Source organism: Bactrocera oleae, chromosome 4 (genome assembly GCF_042242935.1).
Source record: "Bactrocera oleae isolate idBacOlea1 chromosome 4, idBacOlea1, whole genome shotgun sequence".
NCBI classification, from domain to species: Eukaryota; Metazoa; Arthropoda; class Insecta; order Diptera; family Tephritidae; genus Bactrocera; species Bactrocera oleae.
The window spans coordinates 32,842,947-32,869,060 of NC_091538.1; the positions used below are offsets into that span (position 1 = coordinate 32,842,947).

At 36.1% G+C, this 26,114-nt stretch overlaps 1 protein-coding gene across 3 annotated transcripts in view; it reads left to right on the forward strand.

Annotated features, from left to right (window-relative positions):
- Positions 1 to 26,114, forward strand: part of sxc (O-linked N-acetylglucosamine (GlcNAc) transferase sxc) — a 171,312-nt gene that overhangs the window by 37,794 nt on the left and 107,404 nt on the right. For all 3 annotated transcript variants that reach the window (XM_036374824.2, XM_036374793.2, XM_036374752.2), the window contains exons 4-6: positions 1,548 to 1,731; positions 1,788 to 1,856; positions 24,746 to 24,942. In XM_036374824.2, the coding sequence (XP_036230717.2) occupies positions 1,548 to 1,731; positions 1,788 to 1,856; positions 24,746 to 24,942 (450 nt within the window). The remainder of the gene's footprint in view (positions 1 to 1,547; positions 1,732 to 1,787; positions 1,857 to 24,745; positions 24,943 to 26,114) is intronic.

Below are 26,114 nucleotides of genomic sequence, written 5' to 3' on the forward strand. Positions count from 1 at the left end.
TTCGTTGTTGATTTACGTAAGTACCTGCCGGCGACGGCCTTACCTGACGGTGCTCCAAAGCACAACGTATCAATACAATGCGTTGATAAGCGCCCCAAATAATACGAGCTATTTGCAAGTATTAATTTGATTACCAGTGGCAGTGGGTCTGGGCCCACACTACCATCTTGGTAAGATTCGAGGCCGACCTAAAACCTCTTCCGTTTTCGGGTACGGAACCCAGTTGCTTTTTGCAACTTCTTTTCCTTCCGGTAAGACTGTGTAGCCGAAACTTCTGCCAGTTGAGCAACCCATTACTCAATGACTGGTGACATTTGTCGCTTGAACTTCAAATGTCTTTTTATTTGGGATTTCATTTAAAGTCTATAATATCAGTTCAAGCTGAGTATTGTAGCACTATTTCTGACATCATTTACTATGCTGATAATTCTGGGCAAAATAAATTAACAGTCATAGTGCATTTGGCTTTTAGTCGCCTTTTACGACAGGCATGCCTTACCGCGGGTAAATTCTTACCCCTACCCGCAGGGGGAACTTTCCGGAACAGTCATAAATTTGATTTTCCTCAATTGCTGTATTTGAGGACTAATCCCATGATAATCGGAATCCACGTTCAATGCTTTGACAAATTGCTGTATCCTTCCTATGTTAACTTGATCACGTATTAAATTACTGAGTTCATTATGATAAAATAACTTTGGTGGAGATGTTTGCTTCTGCGATTCACTTCCACTAGTAGACTGTAGCGATTTCTGGGAATTTGGCGACTCCATTATTTCTGAGAGCATGCGAATTACTTTTGAAAGCTAGATTTGCATGGAGTAAAACAGGAGATTTTGTAGACTGTGAGTCTAGATATCTTCACTTTTGATTTTTATTAAAGCCTTAAAACCTCCGCATAGTTCCAGTAAAAAAGAGGTTGGGGATCTCGTGATGTTTGTATGCGCGAAAAAGGTGCGTTAGCTTAAATATTCAAAAATATCTCCTTAAAAATATTGAAATTATTTAAAAATGAAGTATTATTTTTGGTGTCAGGGAAATTCTAGTCTTAACCTAAAGCATTTAACGCATTTTTCTTGTATGCATTTTTTAGCGTTTATCAAAAAATTCTATTTAAATTTGGTATTCGTTTCTGTATATATACATATACGCTTCTTATGGCGGGAAGTAACAAAACCTAAAAATATTTAATTTGTGCTATGTTGCGGAAAAGTTTAAAAATCCTTTTTTAAGTAGTCGCAATTTTGCGAGAAATTTTATATTTAGTTTCTAAACTTCCCGCCATATTGGCATTGGTACTGATGAAGAATCTATAATTTTTCGTTTTCAGATAAGCAGAAAAGTGATAATCGTGATAAGTTGGATACATCCATTTCCCTCTACTTCATCATTAATCAATAATTCTTTTCTATCGAGCGTTAAAAACTGACCGAATTTCAGGGCTTTAGACTAGTTATAATATCTTAGGGTTAAAATACTTATTTTTATTCTTTGCCGGCTAAATTTATAACATATTCATTCATAAAATATAATTTAATATTTTATAGCAATTTAGGAAATGTGTATAAAGAGCGCGGCCAGCTACCCGAAGCGTTAGAAAATTATAGACGAGCTGTTAGATTAAAGCCTGATTTCATTGATGGATATATTAACTTAGCAGCTGCGTTGGTTGCGGCACGTGACATGGAATCTGCAGTTCAGGCTTACATTACTGCATTGCAGTACAATCCAGTAAGTGGAATAATACATTCAAATTATTAATATTATAAACATATGGTTTTTTTAAGGATCTTTATTGTGTACGCAGCGATTTGGGAAATTTACTGAAAGCACTAGGCAGACTGGAAGAAGCCAAGGTAAGTTTTGCTTAACATTAATTTATTCATTCTGACGTTCCCATTTGGCACTTTTTCTTTCTACCAATAACCCTCATACTGTTGCTTTCAAACTGGTTTGTCGGAATGGTTTTACCAGTTTAGACTAGTGACGTGACACACGAAAAAAGTAGTAAATTTTTTTTTATATTATTCGGTCAGCCAGACTACTGAGTGCAAAGGTACAAGTCATACTTGTAGCGTCTCACCATTGACGGTAAATTTGTAGTAATGATGCCTTGATCTTGCTACCCCCACCAAAAATACATACAACTAAACAGCCAGAAAGCAGAACAGCTGAAGATGAGTTGATAACAAAAATGTATTAATTATTATGCGCAAACGCATAGATTGTAAGTTTCCACGATTTTTATACTCTCGCAACATTTTGCATAGAGTATAATAGTTTTATTCACCTAACAGTTGTTTGTAACTCCTAAAACTAGTTGAAATAGATGTAGCTTTATATATATGGGTCTATAAATATTCAGTCGAGTGACTGTCCGTTCGTCCGTCTGTCTGTCTGTGCAAGGGATAACTAGATTAAAAATTAGTTATATTGATGATAATGGTGCACGTGCTACGTGACACTTTCGAGAGTTTGGTAATATAGATGGAAGGAATCTGGCGTTAGTTGAAAACTTAGTATAAAGAGCTTTAACTAAGCGCTACATTAAGAAATTGTAATTTGGTACAGGGGTTCGCAGTAATGAGGCGCAGATGTATCACTGAAAATTTTCAAAAAGTGGGCGTGATTCCACCCCTAATAGGTTTAGTGGATATATCTCACAATCCACCTGAACTATATCGACCAAATTTGCTGAGGAAGAATTCTTTTGACATCTCCTAATATAAAGTGAAAATTAATGAAATCTTGTGACAACCACGTCCATTCCTTATATAACGGTTAGTAGTGTAGAAAATTACTAAAATACTGATAACTCGCTTAATAAATCCGTCAGAATTAATTGATTATACAGCTAACCGATGACTCTTAAGTGTTTCAGAGGAAGTGATGTAAACGCGGATATAGTATAAAGATTTTCGAACTTCCGATCGAACTTATACCGTTTGGGTCGAAAATGGATGAAGTAGTTCAGTACTTACCCTAACACCCGTATACCTAATACATATACGAATTTCAAACTTTTGGTTGCCTTTTAGCCGTATAAATCGATCAATATCTAATATGTAAAATATGCAAGATATCTTTATCAGTGAACTTTAATATAATAGTCTAGACAGTCGGATCTAAGTAATAGGAACGGTCCCAGATTTTCTATCCTACCAAAGACTGTCAACACAGCATTATTTGGTGCTGGGAATAATTTGCAACAATTGGCCTCTTATTACTGGTACTTTTTGTAGGGAATTTTTTACCATCGGTAAGTGAGTTTAACTTCATAGAAAATTTTATTTTCAATACGATTTTAACGTAATTTGTTTCGATCGAAACAGATTAACCATTGAATCTGACCCAATATTGGTTATATTATAGTTTCTGCAGAAAATGTGTGAAATCGATCAATGAATTACCGCAGCTCCCATATACTACATACACTGATTTTCCGTTATTCTAGTAGACTTTATGTCGAATATCATATTATATTATTTGAGTTAATTCGGTTAATTTTAATGAAAATATCTGGGACGCGAAGCAAAATGTAGTATTGAAAGTATTTGAGTCTATGACCTTAATATAAGTTAATAAAATACCGATTATGATTGATATTTACAGTTTCGTCGAATAATGAATGTTGAACATTTTTTTGTTATAAAGTTTAGCCAAAACCTCTAAATATTTCACAGGCTTTGATCTTTGCAAAGTGCAATAGTATAAAATGCTCAATTCCACTCGAACTTAACACTAGAATTACAAAGATTTACCATATACCTATTTCAATTAGGTCTCTCTCTCTCTCTGAAAATTAGAAGCGTAAAAACAAAATAATCTGTAATATTATTCTATACACAAATTTAATAAAAATCATGACATTATCGTAACATATTAAATAGAAATAAAGAGGAAATGGTATAAATAAATGATGCAACCGGTCATTTTGACCGGTTCGTAGGTCTAGTGTTAATCCTCCCTTGATAAACTTTATTCCGTTATAGTTTGGAGAACGGTTGACAGGAAAATGTATTAGTGACGTCCATATTCATTCTATATCTGTATATGTTTTTATACTCTTGCAACAATTTGCTACAGAGCTTCACATAACGGTAGTTGGTATCACCTAAAACTAATCGAGATAGGTATCGAGTTATGTATATATAATTAATCAGGATGGCCCGTCCGTCTGTACGTGAAAGGGATAACTTGAGAAGAAATTAAGATATTGTGATGAAACTTGGTACATATATTTCCACGCCCAAAAAACGCCATTGAACGAAAACCAAAAGTTTTAGGGGCCATAACTAAGCACTAAATAACGACAAAAAACGGCAATTTTATACAGCAGATCTAAGTAGTCAGATACACCTGGGGACTAAAATTTTTTTAATAGTGGGCGTGGCCCTATCCTAATGGTTTAATGTACATATCCTCCAAACCATTAAAGCTGAATGGACCAAACTTGCTGAAAAGATTATTTAGCACCTCTTCAAATGAAAATTTGTAAAACCAAATAATAACCACGTCCACTCCACATATAACGATTATGTTGCAAGTCACTAAAAGTACTTTAACTCATTGAATAAATTGCAAAAAGAAAGATATTTCATCTTACGCACGAAAATGGCCGAAGTCAAACTTTAACTTGTGGCAAAATTGGGACAAATACTGTCAATACTCTCCTTAGCCTCTATAAACTTATTATAAATATTTTCGAACTGCCGGTTACTTTATTCCGCATCTATCGGTCAATATATAAGAAATCTTAATGACATTCCGAAAGAATCCCTTTCTAATTACAGTGTATACTCTTACAATGGATGAAATCAGGGCGATTGTCTCTCTTAGTCTCCATATCCGTAAAATTCGGATTTTCAAACATCCGCTTGCCTTATATATTCCCCAAACTGTGAAGTTTCCTACTGAAAATCAGAGAGCCTCTATTTCTGGTAATGATATGTCGTAATGCCAAAACAATGGCTCCGATATACCACTATTATTGTATCAGCTTTCATTGTACTTCTTTCACGATTTCGCAAAATTGTTTAGTATAAAGTTTTGCCAGCACCTGTAAGTATTTCCCTAGCTTAGATTCTTGCAAGTTGCAAGAGTATAAAATGTTCGCTTCCACTCTAATTTTGCCATTCCTTATTTGTTAAAGCATAACAACAGTGGTCTTCGTAAAAAGAAAGCTTACTATGTTAATAAGCACAAAATAAATGCAACATTTCTTTAACGCTTTTGAAAAGATATCTCATTTCACCCAAAGAAGTTTTAACGACAAATTATTTTGCAATAATACTATGTTCGCACCGAATTGAAATCCTCTTGAAAACACAATTTGTGGATTGTGGAACCAAAGTCGTTCTGACCGACATTCTGTGTTTTCGATGAGTTTTCATTTCATCATTCAGAACAGTGACGGTCATCTGATGGGTAATATGACAGTCATAGCTGAAAAAATTTTGTCAGCGCAGTAGATAATATAATTTTTATTTCTTTAATAAATTTCAAACTTTTAATCAAAATTAGTTATAATAATATACTTAAATATAAAAAGGAATGCAACAAAAACTATAATAAAATATGAATATATAAAAAAAATTGTCACTTGATGCCATCTCCTCCTCTCAATAGCTATGCGTACGTCTTTCTCCAATCAGTGGATAGTTCTGAATTTAAAATGGCAAATGTAAATTAACAGTACTGACATATCAAATGTGAGAGTATTGGTGAACCCATCAGCAGTTTCTTGTAGGTTACGTTTAGGCCAATTATGGAATGTAAATAAATTGTCAACTGACATTTAGGGCTGGCAAAATATGTCTTCCAATAATATCGATTAAACTAGAGCACTGATTATCATGATTGGAATGTAAGTTTTCAAGGGGTTTTCAGCGAAAACTGTGTTTTCGTTTGACAGATTTTGTATGGATGAAAACACAAGTTTTCGTGTGAAAAGCTCTTTTGTCTATGAAAACACGAATTTAGTGTCGGTGCGAACATAGTATAAGCACAATTTCCATCGCATGTAGGCACATACAAGGTCTGTTCGGAAAATAAGGAGAATTTTAAAATTTAAAACTTCGGGGGTTGGGAGGGTCCAATTGTCAGATTTTTTATTATGTTTATAAACATGCTCCTGAAGTATGATACAATTTTCATCTGTATTCATTGCTTACTTTGTATGTAGCAGCCGTTAAGGTTAGACGAATTTTTATGAGCTTGACGCTTTTTGTTAATGTACCCTCACACTTCGTCAAATGTTCGTGAATCATTGGCCAAAAACAATACTGTAACGATGCCCCAGTCTCCATATTGGCAAACATGGCGCCGTGTGACATTTTCCTAATTTCAAAAATAACCTTAAAGGGCCGTCTTTTACAAGTATAGATTACATTAAAAGCGCATCGCAGAAAGAGCCAAAGGATATCCCGATAATCGAGCTCGAGAAATGTTTTGAAAATTTTAATATTTGCCTTAAAAATGCAGTGTATTTATATACAAACTCAGAGTTAAAAGCTCCTTTTAGCGAAAAAATTATAGTTAGATTACCTGATAAGAAAAAGTTAAAACGTATATAATATAAGTAAGTTTAATTTAAGAAGAATTTTTAACTTGTTGAGATTTTTCGTTGGTTTTTGGCCCGTCCGTCCGTGCAAGCTCTAACTTGAGTAAAAATTGAGATATCTTTATGAAACTTGATAGACATGTTTCTTGGTACCGTGAGACGGTTGGTATTGCAGGTGGGCGTAATCGGACCACTGCCACGCCCACAAAACGCCATTAATCAAAAACAAATAAATTGCCATAACTAAGCTCCGCAATAAGGCACAATACTGTTATTTGGTACACAAGATCACATTAGGAAGGGGCATCTGCAGTTAAATTTTTTTTAAGTGGGCGTGGTCCCGCCCCTAATCGGTTTAATGTGCATATCTCCTAAACCGCTAATGCTATAATAACCAAATTCACTGGAAGCAAATGTTTTTAGAACTTCTATTGACGGTGTGAAAATGGGTGAAATCGGGTGACAAGCCCGCCCACTCCCCATATAACGACACTGTTAAAAAATACAAAAAGCGCGATAAACCAAGCACTAAACACGCCAGATACATTAAATTTTATCTCTGGGATGGTATGAGATGACTTTATAGGAACCGCGTTCAAAATTAGTCAGTGGGCGTGGCACAGCCCACTGTTAGGTGAAAACCCATATCGTGAGATCTGCTTAACCAATTTCAACCAAATTCGGTACAACACTCTTCTCATATCTCTATGTTATAGTGCGAAAATGATCGAAATCGGACTACAACCACGCCTATTTCCCATATAACACCCTTTCAAAATCCATCTGATTCTTTCACTTTCCAGTATGCAAAACAAGCCACAATGATTGTATCGGGGTAAAACTTTGCGTGAATAATGCGTTTAAAGTATGCCACCTTCTGACCAAAAATTGTCTAAATCGAATCAAAACTGTTCAAGCCCTTAAGTACTAAATATGTGGACCCCAGTGCCGATAGTTGACCTTCCTTACTTGTCAAATCTGCTGTTATCCAGTATTTATTGCTTTGATAGTTCCTGTTTCAGCTTCTTAAAAATAGCGTTGTGGAATAAATTATCAAAGCATATCCGGTTGGATAATGGTAAATGAAAATCACAAATTTGCAAATTCACACTTGAACTGACCATTATGAAGAAACTGGAAACGTAGACGGCAAATCCAAAAAGAATTACGCGACATCTAAAAGTGAAGACAAAGTTATTGTTCTCCTTTTTTAGAATGAACCACTGCTCAGTCTAAGAGAAGCTATAAAAAATGTTAAAAGGGATTAGATATATTTCTAAATACAATACGGGACAGACTGCAGAGATCTGGCATAAAACTCAGCAGTACTGTAATCAAAACCCTACATTCAAAATAGGAGGGAAAACATCAATCGTGATTGGAGCAATATAATATTTACAGATGAGTCAAGTTTTTTATTGTTTAAGGAGTTGAGGCAGTTCCGAAAATTGAAGTTAAACAGTAACGGGGAGAGGACACCCACCAAACAATGCGGATGATTGCCGACCGCTCAGATAGTTCATGGCCCCCCTCTTCAGCTCTGGAGGAATCATAGATTGTGCGTTGTATGATTGATTATTTCAAAAGCTTTTAACAAGTCCAACGCTACGACGATCGTCCTCTTACAGCGGGGTTATTGATTTAGGGCACGAACTATCTGGGGGAACTATTCTTCCGACTTTCCACACATCGTGTATTTAAGTGTGGTCAGTGACAGGTTGAGGACCTTAGTTAGATAGCTTGCTCCCGTCAAGATGTTTTAGTATAAACATGTTGATTCCTTCTGAACCAATGGATTTAAAAGATTTAGCAACGTGACTAGAAATTGAGATATCTTGATGACACTTGGTACAAGTGTTCCATGCCAAAAAAGAGAGTTCGTAGATGGGCGTAATCGGACCACTAGCACGCTTACAAAACGTCTTTAAACGAAAATCTGAAAAGTACTATAACTAAGCTCTAAATAAAGATTTAAAACTGTAATTTGGTGCAGGGGTTCGCAGAAGCAAGGGACATCTGTGGGCTAAACATTTTTAAAAAGTGGGTGCAACCTCGCCCTCTAAAAGGTTTAATGTACATATCTTCTAAACCACGCCTATTTCTCATATATTTCCAGTATACTAATTAAGTACCAATGAATGTATCGGAATAAAACACACGCACAAATACTGCCTTTGAATTGTGCCAGCTTAGAACCAAAAGTTATCCAAATCGGATCAAAACTGTGCAAGCCTCCAGGTACAGACCCCAGTTCCTATTACGAACTTTTTATCGTCAATGTCGGTCAATCTGTGAGATATGTTATAGGCAAAATTGGGTTGAATCGGAACAATAATCCTTTGTGCCCATATAATTAATAGAAAACTTTTCGAACTTCCTGCTGACTTTATACCGCAAATATCCGGTTAATAATATCAGGTAATTTCAATAATAGATTAAAGCGGTTCAATACTACGCCTATCTCACAAATACCTACTATAAGATTTTCAAACTTCCGGTTGGCTTTATACCGTATACATCGGTTAATATGTAATATATCTCAACATATTTTAATGCCCCAATATACGCTATTCATATATGAAGACCATGGTCCAAACCTCATATCCTCGTTTTGCACATCAAAACAAAACAAATCAATATATTCAATTTTGCCTTTTCAGTTAAGTTTATCTCATTCGAGGATGCTTTTAATATAATTTTCACTGACTGGAGGTAAAATATACAGGGGTGTTGTGGAATCCAAGACAGATTTGCGTAGTTGTCAGAATTGCAAACCAATTCTGATTTTTAATGGTGTCACAGAATCTGATTGGATTTCCGTATTTTCGAACATACGCAAAACCAATATTCGAATGTTTACTAATGTGACAAAACTTACAAATAAATAAATTTGGATGCGTTTGGTAAATTTAAGATCTGCACATATATATAAAAAAAAGTCATGTTAGTTAACCCTCAAGAACGGCTGAACCGATTGACTGAAAATTGGTGGGAAGGTAGGCTAAAACCAGGGGACAGGCGTAGGATACTTTTTATTAATGTACGTTAAAAGTCAATAAAATTCATAAATACCAAAATTATATTTCAAATCATCAACATGCGCTCAAAATTCATGTAAGAATCATTTGAATATTTTATTAATAAAAAAAAACGTGATAACAACAACACATAGATAATGCAAGGGTACATTAATTTTCCTATACCTATATATATTATATTATACTGATTATTACTACTGCACGAGGCGGTTTTTTTAGGACGCACCATGTGGAATCCGTAACACATTTTAATATCGCAACAGATAATCTCATTTGTCTGCAGTGTTGATAAAAAGTTCAATTATAATTTGAGATGAGTGAATAATGGCTCACAAATATTCTCGAAGCATTGCACAGAACAATGCAATAATTAAAGGCCAACGATAAAGTTCTCGGTGGTGCTGTCTTACCACTGTCTAGTTGTTGTTGTTGTTGTAGCGGCAGAAATTTGCCGAGTTGACAGTCCTTGGCCGGAAAAAATCCGGGTCCGTTCCGGTTACGTAGACCCGACTGTTATGGGAACGGTCTGTCTGGTGATTCCAAGCAGCCTGGTCATCCTTCGTTTTTCTTAAGCTAATTAGATTAACGAATGTTTAAGCAATGACTCTTATGGTCTGCGCACAATAGCAAATTGATTCAGTAGTAGATTAGAACAGCAGCCTGATTCTGCAGACATTTTCTGTACTCCTGTTCACGAAAAGAATTTATTAATTGAAAGTATATTCCTGAAAGTACAAATCATAACAGACTCAGTAATCAGGCTACATTGCGGCCAAAAATTTAGATGTTGACGAAATTAGTTTCCAGAAACAACAGTTGTTGCCAGGCTATCAGATGCGAGTAAATCATACCCTATTATGCAACGGTACATGTTAGTAATCAAAAATATATTATTGTAGTAACCATTTTGACTGGAAAATTTAATAGAGAAATTGTCCTCTTAACACTTTTTCCAATGATACCGTCAGAATGTACGATACGAAAAAGCTGAATTATATTGAATTTGAAAATATTTATACTTAAAAACTATAAATATTGTTGTTAATATTTAAGAATGATGTACCCTTTTTCATTATCTCAAATTTTATCAACTAACAAGTTTGAAAATTACTCATTTGTTACAAACTTGAATATAAAAGTAATGAAATAAAAAATTCAACATTTTATATTATCTTATGTTTATTTGTGTTTAACAATATGTCTAAAAAAATTTGGATCAATAATTTCCAAATTTGGAAGTAATGTTCAAACTTTAACACCTTGGACTAATACACCGGGAATAACGTTTTCGTTATATACAACTTTACTGTGTTACGTTAGCCACAACAACGCGTGGAAGGGGTCCTCTAGTACTGAATAAAGTCTACTAAAGTTTGCAATAAGTTCAGCTATTTTAGGTTTTATTTTATTGGAGGAAGAAAGCAACAAATTAAAAGGAAGATATGAGATCACAGTAACGCACTTAATATACCAGGGGAATCGTATGTGAAATTTAGCTTGCATTTTTTGTATGTTTGTATACATCCATACATGCCTGCTTTACACATTTATATCACATTATTCACTAAATAAAGACGCATTTGTTATGGTGTTAAATGGATTTTTTCATAAATTCAATAATTATGACATATTGTGTTTTATTTTATAAAATACCAATTTTGATTGCAATTCATTCACGAATTCGTCGAATAATGAATATTGAATGTTGTTCTGTCGCAACAATTTTTAATATAAAGTTTTGCCAACACCTGAAGGTATTTCCCCGAATTTGAGCATTGCAAGTTGCAAGAGTATGAAATATTCGGTTACACCCGAACTTAGCCCTTCCTTTCAACTAATTTTTTACAAAAATATACTATTGTCAAGAGTTTCATTTATTTATTTTATTATATGAATTTCAATTATATATCTTATACATTGACCAATATTTTCGGTAAAGAGTCAACTGTAACCACGGATCCACATATTCAGTACCTAGGGGCTTGAACAGTTTTGGTTCGATTAAGACAATTTTTGATCACAATGTAGCACAGTTTAAACGTATTATTCACGCAAAGTTTTACCCCGATACAATCATTGTTGTTTGATTTGCATAGTGGAAAGTGAAAAACTCAGATGGAATTTAAAATGGTGTTATATGGGAACCACGCCTACGGTTGTAATCCGATTTTCCCATTTGTGCACCAAAACATACAAATATGAGAAAAATGTTTATTTGGTTGAAATCGTTAAGCCGATCTCAAGTTATGGGTTTTTACCTAAAAGTGGGCGGTGCCACTCCCACTGCCTAATTTTGAACGCAGTTCCTATAACGTCATCTCGCGCCATCACAGAGATCATGCTGAATTACATCTAAATCAAGTCTGAATTACATATAATATTAACTTACAATTATTTAAATATTTTCCAGATATTACACTAATATACCCTAGCTACTTTTGTATAATACTTTAATTCTTTATTATATCTATGTATATTGCCGATTGGCGTTTAAATAAATAAATAAATAAATAATATTAAATGTCTCTGGTGTGTTTAGTGCTCGCGTTTTTAGTTGTTGTTGTTGTTCTAACGGTTACCTAGTCCCCGCTTGGGCGATAAGTTATAGTTTGGTTGTCGTTGGGGTCATCTAACGGGAGGCCAAGGAAACGAGCTGTTTCGACGGGGTCGGACCATAGGGAAATGGGTGTTAGATGAGTTGAGTTCGTTGGGCATGCAAAGAGGTGGGTAGTGTCATGTGGAGAATTCTTGCATGCAGGACATATATTTGGAATGTCGGGGTCTATTCTGAATATGTAGGAGTTTAACCTGATCCAATATCCAGAACGAAGTTGCGCGAGGCAGCTCGAGCTCTACGTATGCTATGGGTGGTGGTTTGACTCCTAGTACGCCATTCATTGAGATGGAGTCGGTGAAGGTGTTGATGGCTCCACTGTGAATGGCGGTCAGTGCTTGTCTAAAGTTCGCTGCTTTCGAAGTCTGGTCGGCGTACTGTCTGATGTCGTCGACATAATCAAGGAAGGACCTCTTGAAGTTCCTAGGAGGCGGTTCCGCTTCAAGCAGACGACTGAAGGATGGATTTCTGCGAAAACATCCCAGCAGAAACTGCTTGGAGAGGAGCTCGTTATGTTCCTTAACCGAATTAAAATTTTAATATTTGCCTTAAAAATGCAGTGTATTTATATACAAACTCAGAGTTAAAAGCTCCTTTTAGCGAAAAAATTATAGTTAGATTACCTGATAAGAAAAAGTTAAAAAGTATATAATATAAGTAAGTTTAATTTACATTTAAGAAGAATTTTTAACTTGTTAAGATTTTTCGTTGGTTTTTGGCCCGTCCGTCCGTGCAAGCTCTAACTTGAGTAAAAATTGAGATATCTTTATGAAACTTGATCGACATGTTTCTTGGTACCGGGAGACGGTTGGTATTGCAGGTGGGCGTAATCGGACCACTGCCACGCCCACAAAACGCCATTAATCAAAAACAAATAAATTGCCATAACTAAGCTCCGCAATAAGGTACAATACTGTTATTTGGTACACAAGATCACATTAGGAAGGGGCATCTGCAGTTAAATTTTTTTTAAGTGGGCGTGGTCCCGCCCCTAATCGGTTTAATGTGCATATCTCCTAAACCGCTAATGCTATAATAACCAAATTCACTGGAAGCAAATGTTTTTAGAACTTCTATTGACGGTGTGAAAATGGGTGAAATCGGGTGACAAGCCCGCCCACTCCCCATATAACGACACTGTTAAAAAATACAAAAAGCGCGATAAACCAAGCACTAAACACGCCAGATACATTAAATTTTATCTCTAGGATGGTATGAGATGACTTTATAGGAACCGCGTTCAAAATTAGTCAGTGGGCGTGGCACAGCCCACTGTTAGGTGAAAACCCATATCGTGAGATCTGCTTAACCAATTTCAACCAAATTCGGTACAACACTCTTCTCATATCTCTATGTTATAGTGCGAAAATGATCGAAATCGGACTACAACCACGCCTATTTCCCATATAACACCCTTTCAAAATCCATCTGATTCTTTCACTTTCCAGTATGCAAATCAAGCCACAATGATTGTATCGGGGTAAAACTTTGCGTGAATAATGCGTTTAAAGTATGCCACCTTCTGACCAAAAATTGTCTAAATCGAATCAAAACTGTTCAAGCCGTTAAGTACTAAATATGTGGACCCCAGTGCCGATAGTTGACCTTCCTTACTTGTCAAATCTGCTGTTATCCAGTATTTATTGCTTTGATAGTTCCTGTTTCAGCTTCTTAAAAATAGCGTTGTGGAATAAATTATCAAAGCATATCCGGTTGGATAATGGTAAATGAAAATCACAAATTTGCAAATTCACACTTGAACTGACCATTATGAAGAAACTGGAAACGTAGACGGCAAATCCAAAAAGAATTACGCGACATCTAAAAGTGAAGACAAAGTTATTGTTCTCCTTTTTTAGAATGAACCACTGCTCAGTCTAAGAGAAGCTATAAAAAATGTTAAAAGGGATTAGATATATTTCTAAATACAATACGGGACAGACTGCAGAGATCTGGCATAAAACTCAGCAGTACTGTAATCAAAACCCTACATTCAAAATAGGAGGGAAAACATCAATCGTGATTGGAGCAATATAATATTTACAGATGAGTCAAGTTTTTTATTGTTTAAGGAGTTGAGGGAGTTCCGAAAATTGAAGTTAAACAGTAACGGGGAGAGAACACCCACCAAACAATGCGGATGATTGCCGACCGCTCAGATAGTTCATGGCCCCCCTCTTCAGCTCTGGAGGAATCATAGATTGTGCGTTGTATGATTGATTATTTCAAAAGCTTTTAACAAGTCCAACGCTACGACGATCGTCCTCTTACAGCGGGGTTATTGATTTAGGGCACGAACTATCTGGGGGAACTATTCTTCCGACTTTCCACACATCGTGTATTTAAGTGTGGTCAGTGACAGGTTGAGGACCTTAGTTAGATAGCTTGCTCCCGTCAAGATGTTTTAGTATAAACATGTTGATTCCTTCTGAACCAATGGATTTAAAAGATTTAGCAACGTGACTAGAAATTGAGATATCTTGATGACACTTGGTACAAGTGTTCCATGCCAAAAAAGAGAGTTCGTAGATGGGCGTAATCGGACCACTAGCACGCTTACAAAACGTCTTTAAACGAAAATCTGAAAAGTACTATAACTAAGCTCTAAATAAAGATTTAAAACTGTAATTTGTTGCAGGGGTTCGCAGAAGCAAGGGACATCTGTGGGCTAAACATTTTTAAAAAGTGGGTGCAACCTCGCCCTCTAAAAGGTTTAATGTACATATCTTCTAAACCACGCCTATTTCTCATATATTTCCAGTATACTAATTAAGTACCAATGAATGTATCGGAATAAAACACACGCACAAATACTGCCTTTGAATTGTGCCAGCTTAGAACCAAAAGTTATCCAAATCGGATCAAAACTGTGCAAGCCTCCAGGTACAGACCCCAGTTCCTATTACGAACTTTTTATCGTCAATGTCGGTCAATCTGTGAGATATGTTATAGGCAAAATTGGGTTGAATCGGAACAATAATCCTTTGTGCCCATATAATTAATAGAAAACTTTTCGAACTTCCTGCTGACTTTATACCGCAAATATCCGGTTAATAATATCAGGTAATTTCAATAATAGATTAAAGCGGTTCAATACTACGCCTATCTCATAAATACCTACTATAAGATTTTCAAACTTCCGGTTGGCTTTATACCGTATACATCGGTTAATATGTAATATATCTCAACATATTTTAATGCCCCAATATACGCTATTCATATATGAAGACCATGGTCCAAACCTCATATCCTCGTTTTGCACATCAAAACAAAACAAATCAATATATTCAATTTTGCCTTTTCAGTTAAGTTTATCTCATTCGAGGATGCTTTTAATATAATTTTCACTGACTGGAGGTAAAATATACAGGGGTGTTGTGGAATCCAAGACAGATTTGCGTAGTTGTCAGAATTGCAAACCAATTCTGATTTTTAATGGTGTCACAGAATCTGATTGGATTTCCGTCTTTTCGAACATACGCAAAACCAATATTCGAATGTTTACTAATGTGACAATACTTACAAATAAATAAATTTGGATGCGTTTGGTAAATTTAAGATCTGCACATATATATAAAAAAAAGTCATGTTAGTTAACCCTCAAGAACGGCTGAACCGATTGACTGAAAATTGGTGGGAAGGTAGGCTAAAACCAGGGGACGGGCGTAGGATACTTTTTATTAATGTACGTTAAAAGTCAATAAAATTCATAAATACCAAAATTATATTTCAAATCATCAACATGCGCTCAAAATTCATGTAAGAATCATTTGAATATTTTATTAATAAAAAAAAAACGTGATAACAACAACACATAGATAATGCAAGGGTACAGTAATTTTCCTATACCTATATATATTATATTATACTGATTATTACTACTGCACGAGGCGGTTTTTTTAGGACGCACCATGTGGAATCCGTAACACATTTTAATATCGCAACAGATAATCTCATTTGTCTGCAGTGTTGATAAAAAGTTCAATTATAATTTGAGATGAGTGAATAATGGCTCACAAATATTCTCGAAGCATTGCACAGAACAATGCAATAATTAAAGGCCAACGATAAAGTTCTCGGTGGTGCTGTCTTACCACTGTCTAGTTGTTGTTGTTGTTGTAGCGGCAGAAATTTGCCGAGTTGACAGTCCTTGGCCGGAAAAAATCCGGGTCCGTTCCGGTTACGTAGACCCGACTGTTATGGGAACGGTCTGTCTGGTGATTCCAAGCAGCCTGGTCATCCTTCGTTTTTCTTAAGCTAATTAGGTTAACGAATGTTTAAGCAATGACTCTTATGGTCTGCGCACAATAGCAAATTGATTCAGTAGTAGATTAGAACAGCAGCCTGATTCTGCAGACATTTTCTGTACTCCTGTTCACAAAAAGAATTTATTAATTGAAAGTATATTCCTGAAAGTACAAATCATAACAGACTCAGTAATCAGGCTACATTGCGGCCAAAAATTTAGATGTTGACGAAATTAGTTTCCAGAAACAACAGTTGTTGCCAGGCTATCAGATGCGAGTAAATCATCCCCTATTATGCAACGGTACATGTTAGTAATCAAAAAGATATTATTGTAGTAACCATTTTGACTGGAAAATTTAATAGAGAAATTGTCCTCTTAACACTTTTTCCAATGATACCGTCAGAATGTACGATACGAAAAAGCTGAATTATATTGAATTTGAAAATATTTATACTTAAAAACTATAAATATTGTTGTTAATATTTAAGAATGATGTACCCTTTTTCATTATCTCAAATTTTATCAACTAACAAGTTTGAAAATTACTTATTTGTTACAAACTTGAATATAAAAGTAATGAAATAAAAAATTTGGATCAATAATTTCCAAATTTGGAAGTAATGTTCAAACTTTAACACCTTGGACTAATACACCGGGAATAACGTTTTCGTTATATACAACTTTACTGTGTTACGTTAGCCACAACAACGCGTGGAAGGGGTCCTCTAGTACTGAATAAAGTCTACTAAAGTTTGCAATAAGTTCAGCTATTTTAGGTTATTTTATTGGAGGAAGAAAGCAACAAATTAAAAGGAAGATATGAGATCACAGTAACGCACTTAATATACCAGGGGAATCGTATGTGAAATTTAGCTTGCATTTTTTGTATGTTTGTATACATCCATACATGCCTGCTTTACACATTTATATCACATTATTCACTAAATAAAGACGCATTTGTTATGGTGTTAAATGGATTTTTTCATAAATTCAATAATTATGACATATTGTGTTTTATTTTATAAAATACCAATTTTGATTGCAATTCATTCACGAATTCGTCGAATAATGAATATTGAATGTTGTTCTGTCGCAACAATTTTTAATATAAAGTTTTGCCAACACCTGAAGGTATTTCCCCGAATTTGAGCATTGCAAGTTGCAAGAGTATGAAATATTCGGTTACACCCGAACTTAGCCCTTCCTTTCAACTAATTTTTTACAAAAACACTATTGTCGAGAGTTTCATTTATTTATTTTATTATATGAATTTCAATTATATATTTTATACATTGACCGATATTTTCGGTAAAGAGTCAACTGTAACCACGGATCCACATATTCAGTACCTAGGGGCTTGAACAGTTTTGGTTCGATTAAGACAATTTTTGATCACAATGTAGCACAGTTTAAACGTATTATTCACGCAAAGTTTTACCCCGATACAATCATTGTTGTTTGATTTGCATAGTGGAAAGTGAAAAACTCAGATGGAATTTAAAATGGTGTTATATGGGAACCACGCCTACGGTTGTAATCCGATTTTCCCATTTGTGCACCAAAACATACAAATATGAGAAAAATGTTTATTTGGTTGAAATCGTTAAGCCGATATCAAGTTATGGGTTTTTACCTAAAAGTGGGCGGTGCCACTCCCACTGCCTAATTTTGAACGCAGTTCCTATAACGTCATCTCGCGCCATCACAGAGATCATGCTGAATTACATCTAAATCAAGTCTGAATTACATATAATATTAACTTACAATTATTTAAATATTTTCCAGATATTACACTAATATACCCTAGCTACTTTTGTATAATACTTTAATTCTTTATTATATCTATGTATATTGCCGATTAGCGTTTAAATAAATAAATAAATAAATAATATTAAATGTCTCTGGTGTGTTTAGTGCTCGCGTTTTTAGTTGTTGTTCTAACGGTTACCTAGTCCCCGCTTGGGCGATAAGTTATAGTTTGGTTGTCGTTGGGGTCATCTAACGGGAGGCCAAGGAAACGAGCTGTTTCGACGGGGTCCGACCATAGGGAAATGGGTGTTAGATGAGTTGAGTTCGTTGGGCATGCAAAGAGGTGGGTAGTGTCATGTGGAGACTCCTTGCATGCAGGACATATATTTGGAATGTCGGGGTCTATTCTGAATATGTAGGAGTTTAACCTGATCCAATATCCAGAACGAAGTTGCGCGAGGCAACTCGAGCTCTACGTATGCTATGGGTGGTGGTTTGACTCCTAGTACGCCATTCATTGAGATGGAGTCGGTGAAGGTGTTGATGGCTCCACTGTGAATGGCGGTCAGTGCTTGTCTAAAGTTCGCTGCTTTCGAAGTCTGGTCGGCGTACTGTCTGATGTCGTCGACATAATCAAGGAAGGACCTCTTGAAGTTCCTAGGAGGCGGTTCCGCTTCAAGCAGACGACTGAAGGATGGATTTCTGCGAAAACATCCCAGCAGAAACTGCTTGGAGAGGAGCTCGTTATGTTCCTTAACCGGAAGCATACGGGCCTTACTGTGCAGGTGTTCTATTGGGGACATCAAGAGGCATTACGTTATAGTCCGGATTGCAGTGTTTTGACATGTCAGAAGCTTCTTCGTCTGCGTTGCACTACATCCAGGCGACCATATTGGAGAAGCATAGTTTAGAACCGGCCGGCCGATTGCCTTGTATGTTGCCAGCAACGTTTCTTTGTCTTTTCCATAAGAGCTGCCGGCAAGGATTTAGTGTGGGAGAGTGTCAGACTCTTTGCAGAGAAGAAGCGACGTCAATACCGTGCAGTCAACAGCGTACGAGGTCACGGAAATTCCCGCTGGTGGTTGGGAGAGTTCGGAGATATAGAAACAGTAGTGGGTAGAGAACACCACCCTACGGAACCCCCTGTTTAACTCTTTTAAGTTTGGAGTTTTGACCTCGAAACAGTACGCAGAGTGGCTTCTGGCTTAGGCTACTCTGTAGCAACAAGTTGCGAGAGTATAAAAAGTTAGAAATAAGATTGGTATAAGTATATCCTAATGTATGGATTTAATTTTGTACTCTCACAAATTGTTGCACAGGATACGAAAATTTTGTTTAGATAACGTTTGCCTGTAAGAGATTTACCTTAACCTAATCGCTATAGTTAAAAAGTAATAATGATCAGCTTGAGATGATAAATTGAATTTCGGATATTTGTATGTCTGCTGTATGCTTCGGATCGTTATCATGTAGAAAATAGGAGTATCTTCCAAGACCAAATTCTACCGCTGTTTGCTTCAAAATTTTTTAAATATATTAGGGTATGCAAATTTTACCATATTGTACTCTATAAATTCCATTTGGCCCACAGAGTTACTAGCGTTGCACTCCCATATCATTGCTTCTTTACAGTAAGATTTTCTTATCGAGTGCCGTGCCCGTTTTTTGCCATAAAATCTTACGCCTCTTGATCCCAAAGACGCAAAACATGCTCTAATCGGTAAAAATAATTGTCTGCCAAAACTCCCGGGGCTTATGTAAGTGCTTTTGCTCTACAACATTATGAACTTACCTATTGACTAGCGATATGAATGAGTTCTTGTGTGCGACTTAACCATGAAAACCAGTTTTGTATTTAATTTTGCGAATGGTGTCATTGCAGAGGAATTTCTTAAAACTTTTTTTCACGTTTTGATCGATTTTGGATGCAGTAAATAGAAGGTTTTGCTTGACACTTTGTAAAACGTTACGGGTTTCACGCTGTGCTAGTATTTTTGGCGGCCCTGAACGCGCCTAGATACCAACCCGCCGGTATGTTTGTATATTTTTTTATTACTCTTTGAGAAGAAAGAAAGCAATTGGACCGATTTGAGAATATGGTTTTCCTTCTTCGAAATGTTTAACCATTATTTCAGAGGGGCTTATTTCTTTTCTTTTAGGCGAGATTCGATATTCTAAATTTAGTAACAAACTGAAGAGAACAAAATCTTTTAAAATTGCTACTTTTACGAAAACGAGTAAACTATAACTTTCCGACACTTTAACATTTGGTTATTGCGTAGAGAATTTCCATTTTACTACTTGTACGCAGACTTTTTCTAAAATTTAGTATACCAAGGATATTTTTTAGTTATATAGGATATAAGTTAATAGCAGTTAACTAAATCAGTTTCTTGAACTGCCAAAATTGCAACCTATGCAGTCTTGATTTCTGTATGACCGGCAACTGCAATTAAAAACATTGCAGTAGTAGTAGTAGTCAACCGTGTGACCGTCATGTGTAACTCGATTCAGCAGAAATATTAGCAGCGGAAGCTCTAGTAGTTGGTTATAAATAAGGGCACTGTGTTCTCAATAAACTAGTTTTAGAACGGAACTCAAATACACCGTCGCAATCACTCACAACGAACGGAAGCATTCAGACTAAATAGTTCGTTGGTAGTCGACAACACAGTCGCTAAAACTCATAACGAACGGAAGTGTTCAGACTAAATAATTCGCGGGTAGTCGACTCCACTGTCGCAACCACCCATAATAAACAAGTGAATTATAAATAACTGGCGCCCAACGTGAAAGAACAGCTCGTAGAAAATGCTCCAGCAACAGGTGGTGTCAAAACAAAAAAAACAAAACCCCATCGTTATCATCCTGGTACATGAAATTCGTCGTTGCGAGAAAAGTGCTGAATTATTAATCCGCAAATTGCCATTTCAACGTGAAAGAAGATTACAATCAACGTGGAAGAAGAAAGACCGCAACCAATGAGGAAGAAAGAAGATCGCAATCAACGTAGAAGAAAGAAAATCTCAATATGGTTATGTAAGTGAAAACCCTTTTTCATATCCGCCGTATATCGACTCTTTAGTAGTATTTGTATCGACTGTAACTGTATGAGCGACCTAGAAAGTAACAAGACATGAATGAACAGTAGTTGCAAGGTATTATCAATGCGGCCGTTAGCGCCGCACTGCAGGTTCAAAAAAAGGACTTCGAAGCCATGCTAGAGCAGCTTACAAACCAATTTCAGTCCACCACTGTGACAGCCCCGGAAATCAAGGCCTACGAGCCAATAAAATTTATAGGCGGAGAATGTCACGATGGTCTGGATGCAGTTGAGTTACTCCCATAGTTCGATCGATCACAGGAACTATATGTGTCCTGGCGGCAGACAGCAATGACCGCATGTGATGTCTTCAAAGCCCATGTGAGTAGTTCAAAACACTACCGAGCTGTCCTTATAATTCGCAACAGAATTAGGGGATCGGCTGATATAGATTTAGCATCTTTCAACACGGCCCTTAATTTTGACGCTATCATTAGTCGTCTAGATTTCACGTACTCGGACAAGCAATCATTACATCTACTTGTACAAGAGCTCGCTTTGCTCAGACAGCGTTCATTTTCAATCATTAAACTTTACGAGGAGGTTGAGAATAAACTCACACTCCTTACCAATAAAACCATATACTGCGATAATGAGCCGCCATTTAGCTCAGACACAATTCGATGATTGCTAAAAAGCCAGTATGACATTGACTAGTGAATGCACCATCGCTACATATGTCGTACGTCAAACGGAGAGGTGGAAAGATTCCACAGTACCATTGTAAAGATCCCCAGATGTCTTAAACTGCAAAGACAAATACAAGACGTATTGGAATTTTTTCTTCAAGCGGCCGTAGAATATAAAAGGACGTTTCACTCTGTGACGGGCAAGAAGCGATTGAGATCATCCATGCCAATTCACATATATTCCAGGATATTGCTGCAAGGTTAGAAAAACCAACAGGAGCAAATAGATCGTAGCAACGCCTATCGCCAGAATAGTCCAGTCTTCGAAGTGGGAGAAAGCTTCTAATCCAACAAGAGGTTGGGCGACAAGGTCACCCCATTGTATACTGAAGAGAAGGTTGACGCTGATTTAGGAACAACCGTTCTTATTAAGGGGAGGGTGATTCACAGGGTCAACCTCAAAAGAAAACTTCCGATACAATTATTTTGATATAGATTCTTTTAATTAAATTTCAAGCATTTGTATATCTACGTACTTTTGCTTGGGCTGCGTTGGCAGACTCTAAACTAACAGACTACTCTCATGCGGACCACATCCCAATCCTGGACGGTACTGCAATAATTTGGAGCGAGACGACTTAAATAAGACAGATATCGAACTTAACCAAATACGAACAATACATACAATAGACCACAGAATTGATTAATGTCTTCCCACAATCACACATGAGAAAGATCCTGGAGGTAAACACTACATATCTGCATACCTTGTTAGATACTTTAGGAGTTCACCATAGACATTTTCGGATTGCAATGACCCTGCCATTATTGGACTTGGAGGCGGTTATGAAGGAGTGTTTCACAGAAGTAACAATATCCCAATTACCTAGGATAGCTAGAGTTAAGATTTTAGCGAATAAGGAAAAAATAAACCATGTAATCAGCTTCCCTAGACCTAAGTTACTATCTAAAAAGATTACAATTTTTCGCGGTCCCGGCTGGCCGTATATTACACTTGTTAGATAACACCGTAGCATCACCACTGTTACCTCCTGCATTGACAAGCCAATGGTAACATCCTGTAGAGAAGCCGTAAATGGAACCTGCGCCCAAGGTTTTCACTCTGGCATCGTAGCCCACTGTGGTATCAGGTCCAGTGGTTTAGCACCCATTTCTGTCATAGACGACGGTATAGCGGTAGTAAATGATGGGCTGGTTGAGGTGAGCGTAGATGATGGCCCTGAAGTGTTTGTGAACGGCACCTACCTTGTTAGGTTTAAACGCACCGCCTTTATCAATGGTACAAGATATGTCAACTTCAATGAAGACACTTCTCAGAATTACGCATATGGACAATTACTACACCATTCGCTACCGCCATAATCTGTGCCATCATCTGCGTAGTCACATTTGGATTCATCGCCTTACTGATGCGTCGCTGACGATAGGAAACTTCAGAGGGTGTGCGGCGAGTACTGGAAAGGTAGGGTATGACCATGGACGCCCATGTTTTAAAAGAGGGGGTAACAGTAGTTAACTAAATCAGTTTCTTGAACTACCAAAATGGTAACCTATGCAGTCTGGATTTGTGTATGACCGGCAACTGCAATTCAACCGTGTGACCTTCATGTGTAACTCAATACTTCGCATAGGTATTGGACTCAGCAGAAATATTAGCAACGTTGACGGCAGTAGAGGAAGTTCTAGTAGTAGGTTGTAAATAAGGGCATTATTGTCTCAATAAAACAGTTTTAGAAAGGAACTCAAATTGTTATTATTCAAGTAAGTTTGTGGGTAGTCGACAACACCTTCGCTACCACTCATAACGAACGGAAGCATTCAGACTACATAATTCGTGGGTAGTCCACTCCACTGTCGCAACCAGCCATAATGAACAAGGGAAATAAAAATAACTTATACAAAGGATCATTGCAGGGAGAAAAATTTGTGGCCCAAAACTTTTTGAAAAATGAACGTGGAAGTCCAATAGGTTTAATGTTCATATCGCGTAATCTAGTAAATCTATATGAATCAGTTTCAGTGAAAACATTTTTTTTACCAACAATTCGGTTAAGTTGTACCGAAACTTAAATGTTTCCTTAATTGTTTCATCAGGTTAGCACACTTCAGGTTTAAATAGTTTTGGTTAATTTCTATCAAAACTAAAGAAGCTACAATTCTTAAAATATTAGCTATTATTAACGAATAAATATTCTACTACATAAAACAACAATTCGTGTTTCACATTTATTCCATATTTTTTAATAATTTTTTTTCGACATTTATTCCATATTTTTTAATAATTTTTTTTCGACATAAAAAAAAATTACAAACTTAAATTAGGTCATCAGGTTAGCACATATCACCTTTTTAAATATTCTTTAATATTTTTAACTAAGAACATATTTTTGAACTTATCTATTTACTAATTTAAACATTTGTAAATTATTGTAATAATGCGACGATCCCGCCTTGCTGAGAATGATCTCTGAGATCCAATTGGGTAGCGATTCGTACCAATGTAATTTAAGGAAATTGATAACCATAGCTGCCATACAAAAGCTGCGATCAAAATCAAGTTCTTGTATGGAAGACGTTTATATTTGTGAAGAGTTCATATAGCTTCGATGCTTCTATTGGAACCACTTTTATTTTAATGTCTATAAAAATTCACAATCCCATGAATTGCCAACTTTTTTTTTTTTTTTTTAACAACTTACATTGTAGAAAAGATTTTTGAATTATAATATTGAAACTTTAATTGAAAAATATTTAAAAATCTGGTATTACAATATTTTCAGGCTTGCTACTTGAAAGCGATTGAAACATGTCCGGGTTTTGCTGTCGCTTGGAGCAATTTAGGTTGTGTTTTCAACGCCCAAGGTGAAATTTGGTTGGCAATTCATCACTTTGAAAAGGCTGTAACTCTGGACCCGAACTTTCTGGATGCTTATATAAATTTGGGAAACGTTTTGAAGGAAGCAAGAATTTTCGACAGGTAGGCTTGACTATGAGTTTTGTAAAACAATGATGGTAAATTATTAAATAACTAAAATAAGCAGTCAACTTTTTAGTTCATATTAGTGATAATTTTTTATATTGTATAATCGTTTCATATGAAAGTGTTTAATATATTAATTTGAATAGCAGTTCATTTGGATTTGCTGGATCAGTACGTCTGAAACTTTATAGACTTCATATTCTTGCGTAAAATGTCTAAGCACATTTCCGTAGTTTATTATCTGTTATTGTTTTGAATTCGCAAAACAAACTTGCTTCAAATTAAACCCTAACACAAGCTGGTTACTTATTGCATTACAAGAAAAATACGAAAACACCAAAAGAAATTTTTATAATGGGCCAACAAAAACTATTTTTTATACTCTCGCAACCTGTTGCTACAGAGTATAATAGTTTTGTTCACCTAACGGTTGTTTGTATCACCTAAAACTAATTGAGTTAGATATAGGGTTATATATATATATAAATGATCAGGATGAAGAGACGAGTTGAAATCCGGGTGACTGTCTGTCCGTCCGTCCGTCCGTGCAAGCTGTAACTTGAGTAAAAATTGAGATATCTTTATGAAACTTGGTAGACGTGTTTCTTGGTACCGTGAGACGGTTGGTATTGCAGATGGGCGTATTCGGACCACTGCCACGCCCACAAAACGCCATTAATCAAAAACAAATAAATTGCCATAACTAAGCTCCGCAATAAGATACAAGACTGTTATTTGGTACACAGAATCACATTAGGGAGGTGTTAAAATTTTTTTTAAATAGTGGGCGTGGTCTCGCCTCTAATAGGTTTAATGTCCATATCTCCTAAACCGCTAATGCTATAATAACAAAATTCACTGGAAGCAAATGTTTTTAGCACTTCTATTCACGGTGTGAAAATAGGTGAAATCGAGTGGCAACTCCGCCCACTCCCCATATAACGGTATTGTTAAAAACTACTAAAAGCGCGATAAATCAAGCACTAAACACGCCAGAGACATTAAATTTTATCTCTGGGATGGTATGAGATGACTTTATAGGAACCGCGTCCAAAATTAGACAGTGGGCGTGGCACAGCCCACTTTTAGGTGAAAACCCATATCTTGAGATCTGCTTAACCAATTTCAACAGAATTCGGTACATAACGTTATTTTCATATTTCTATATT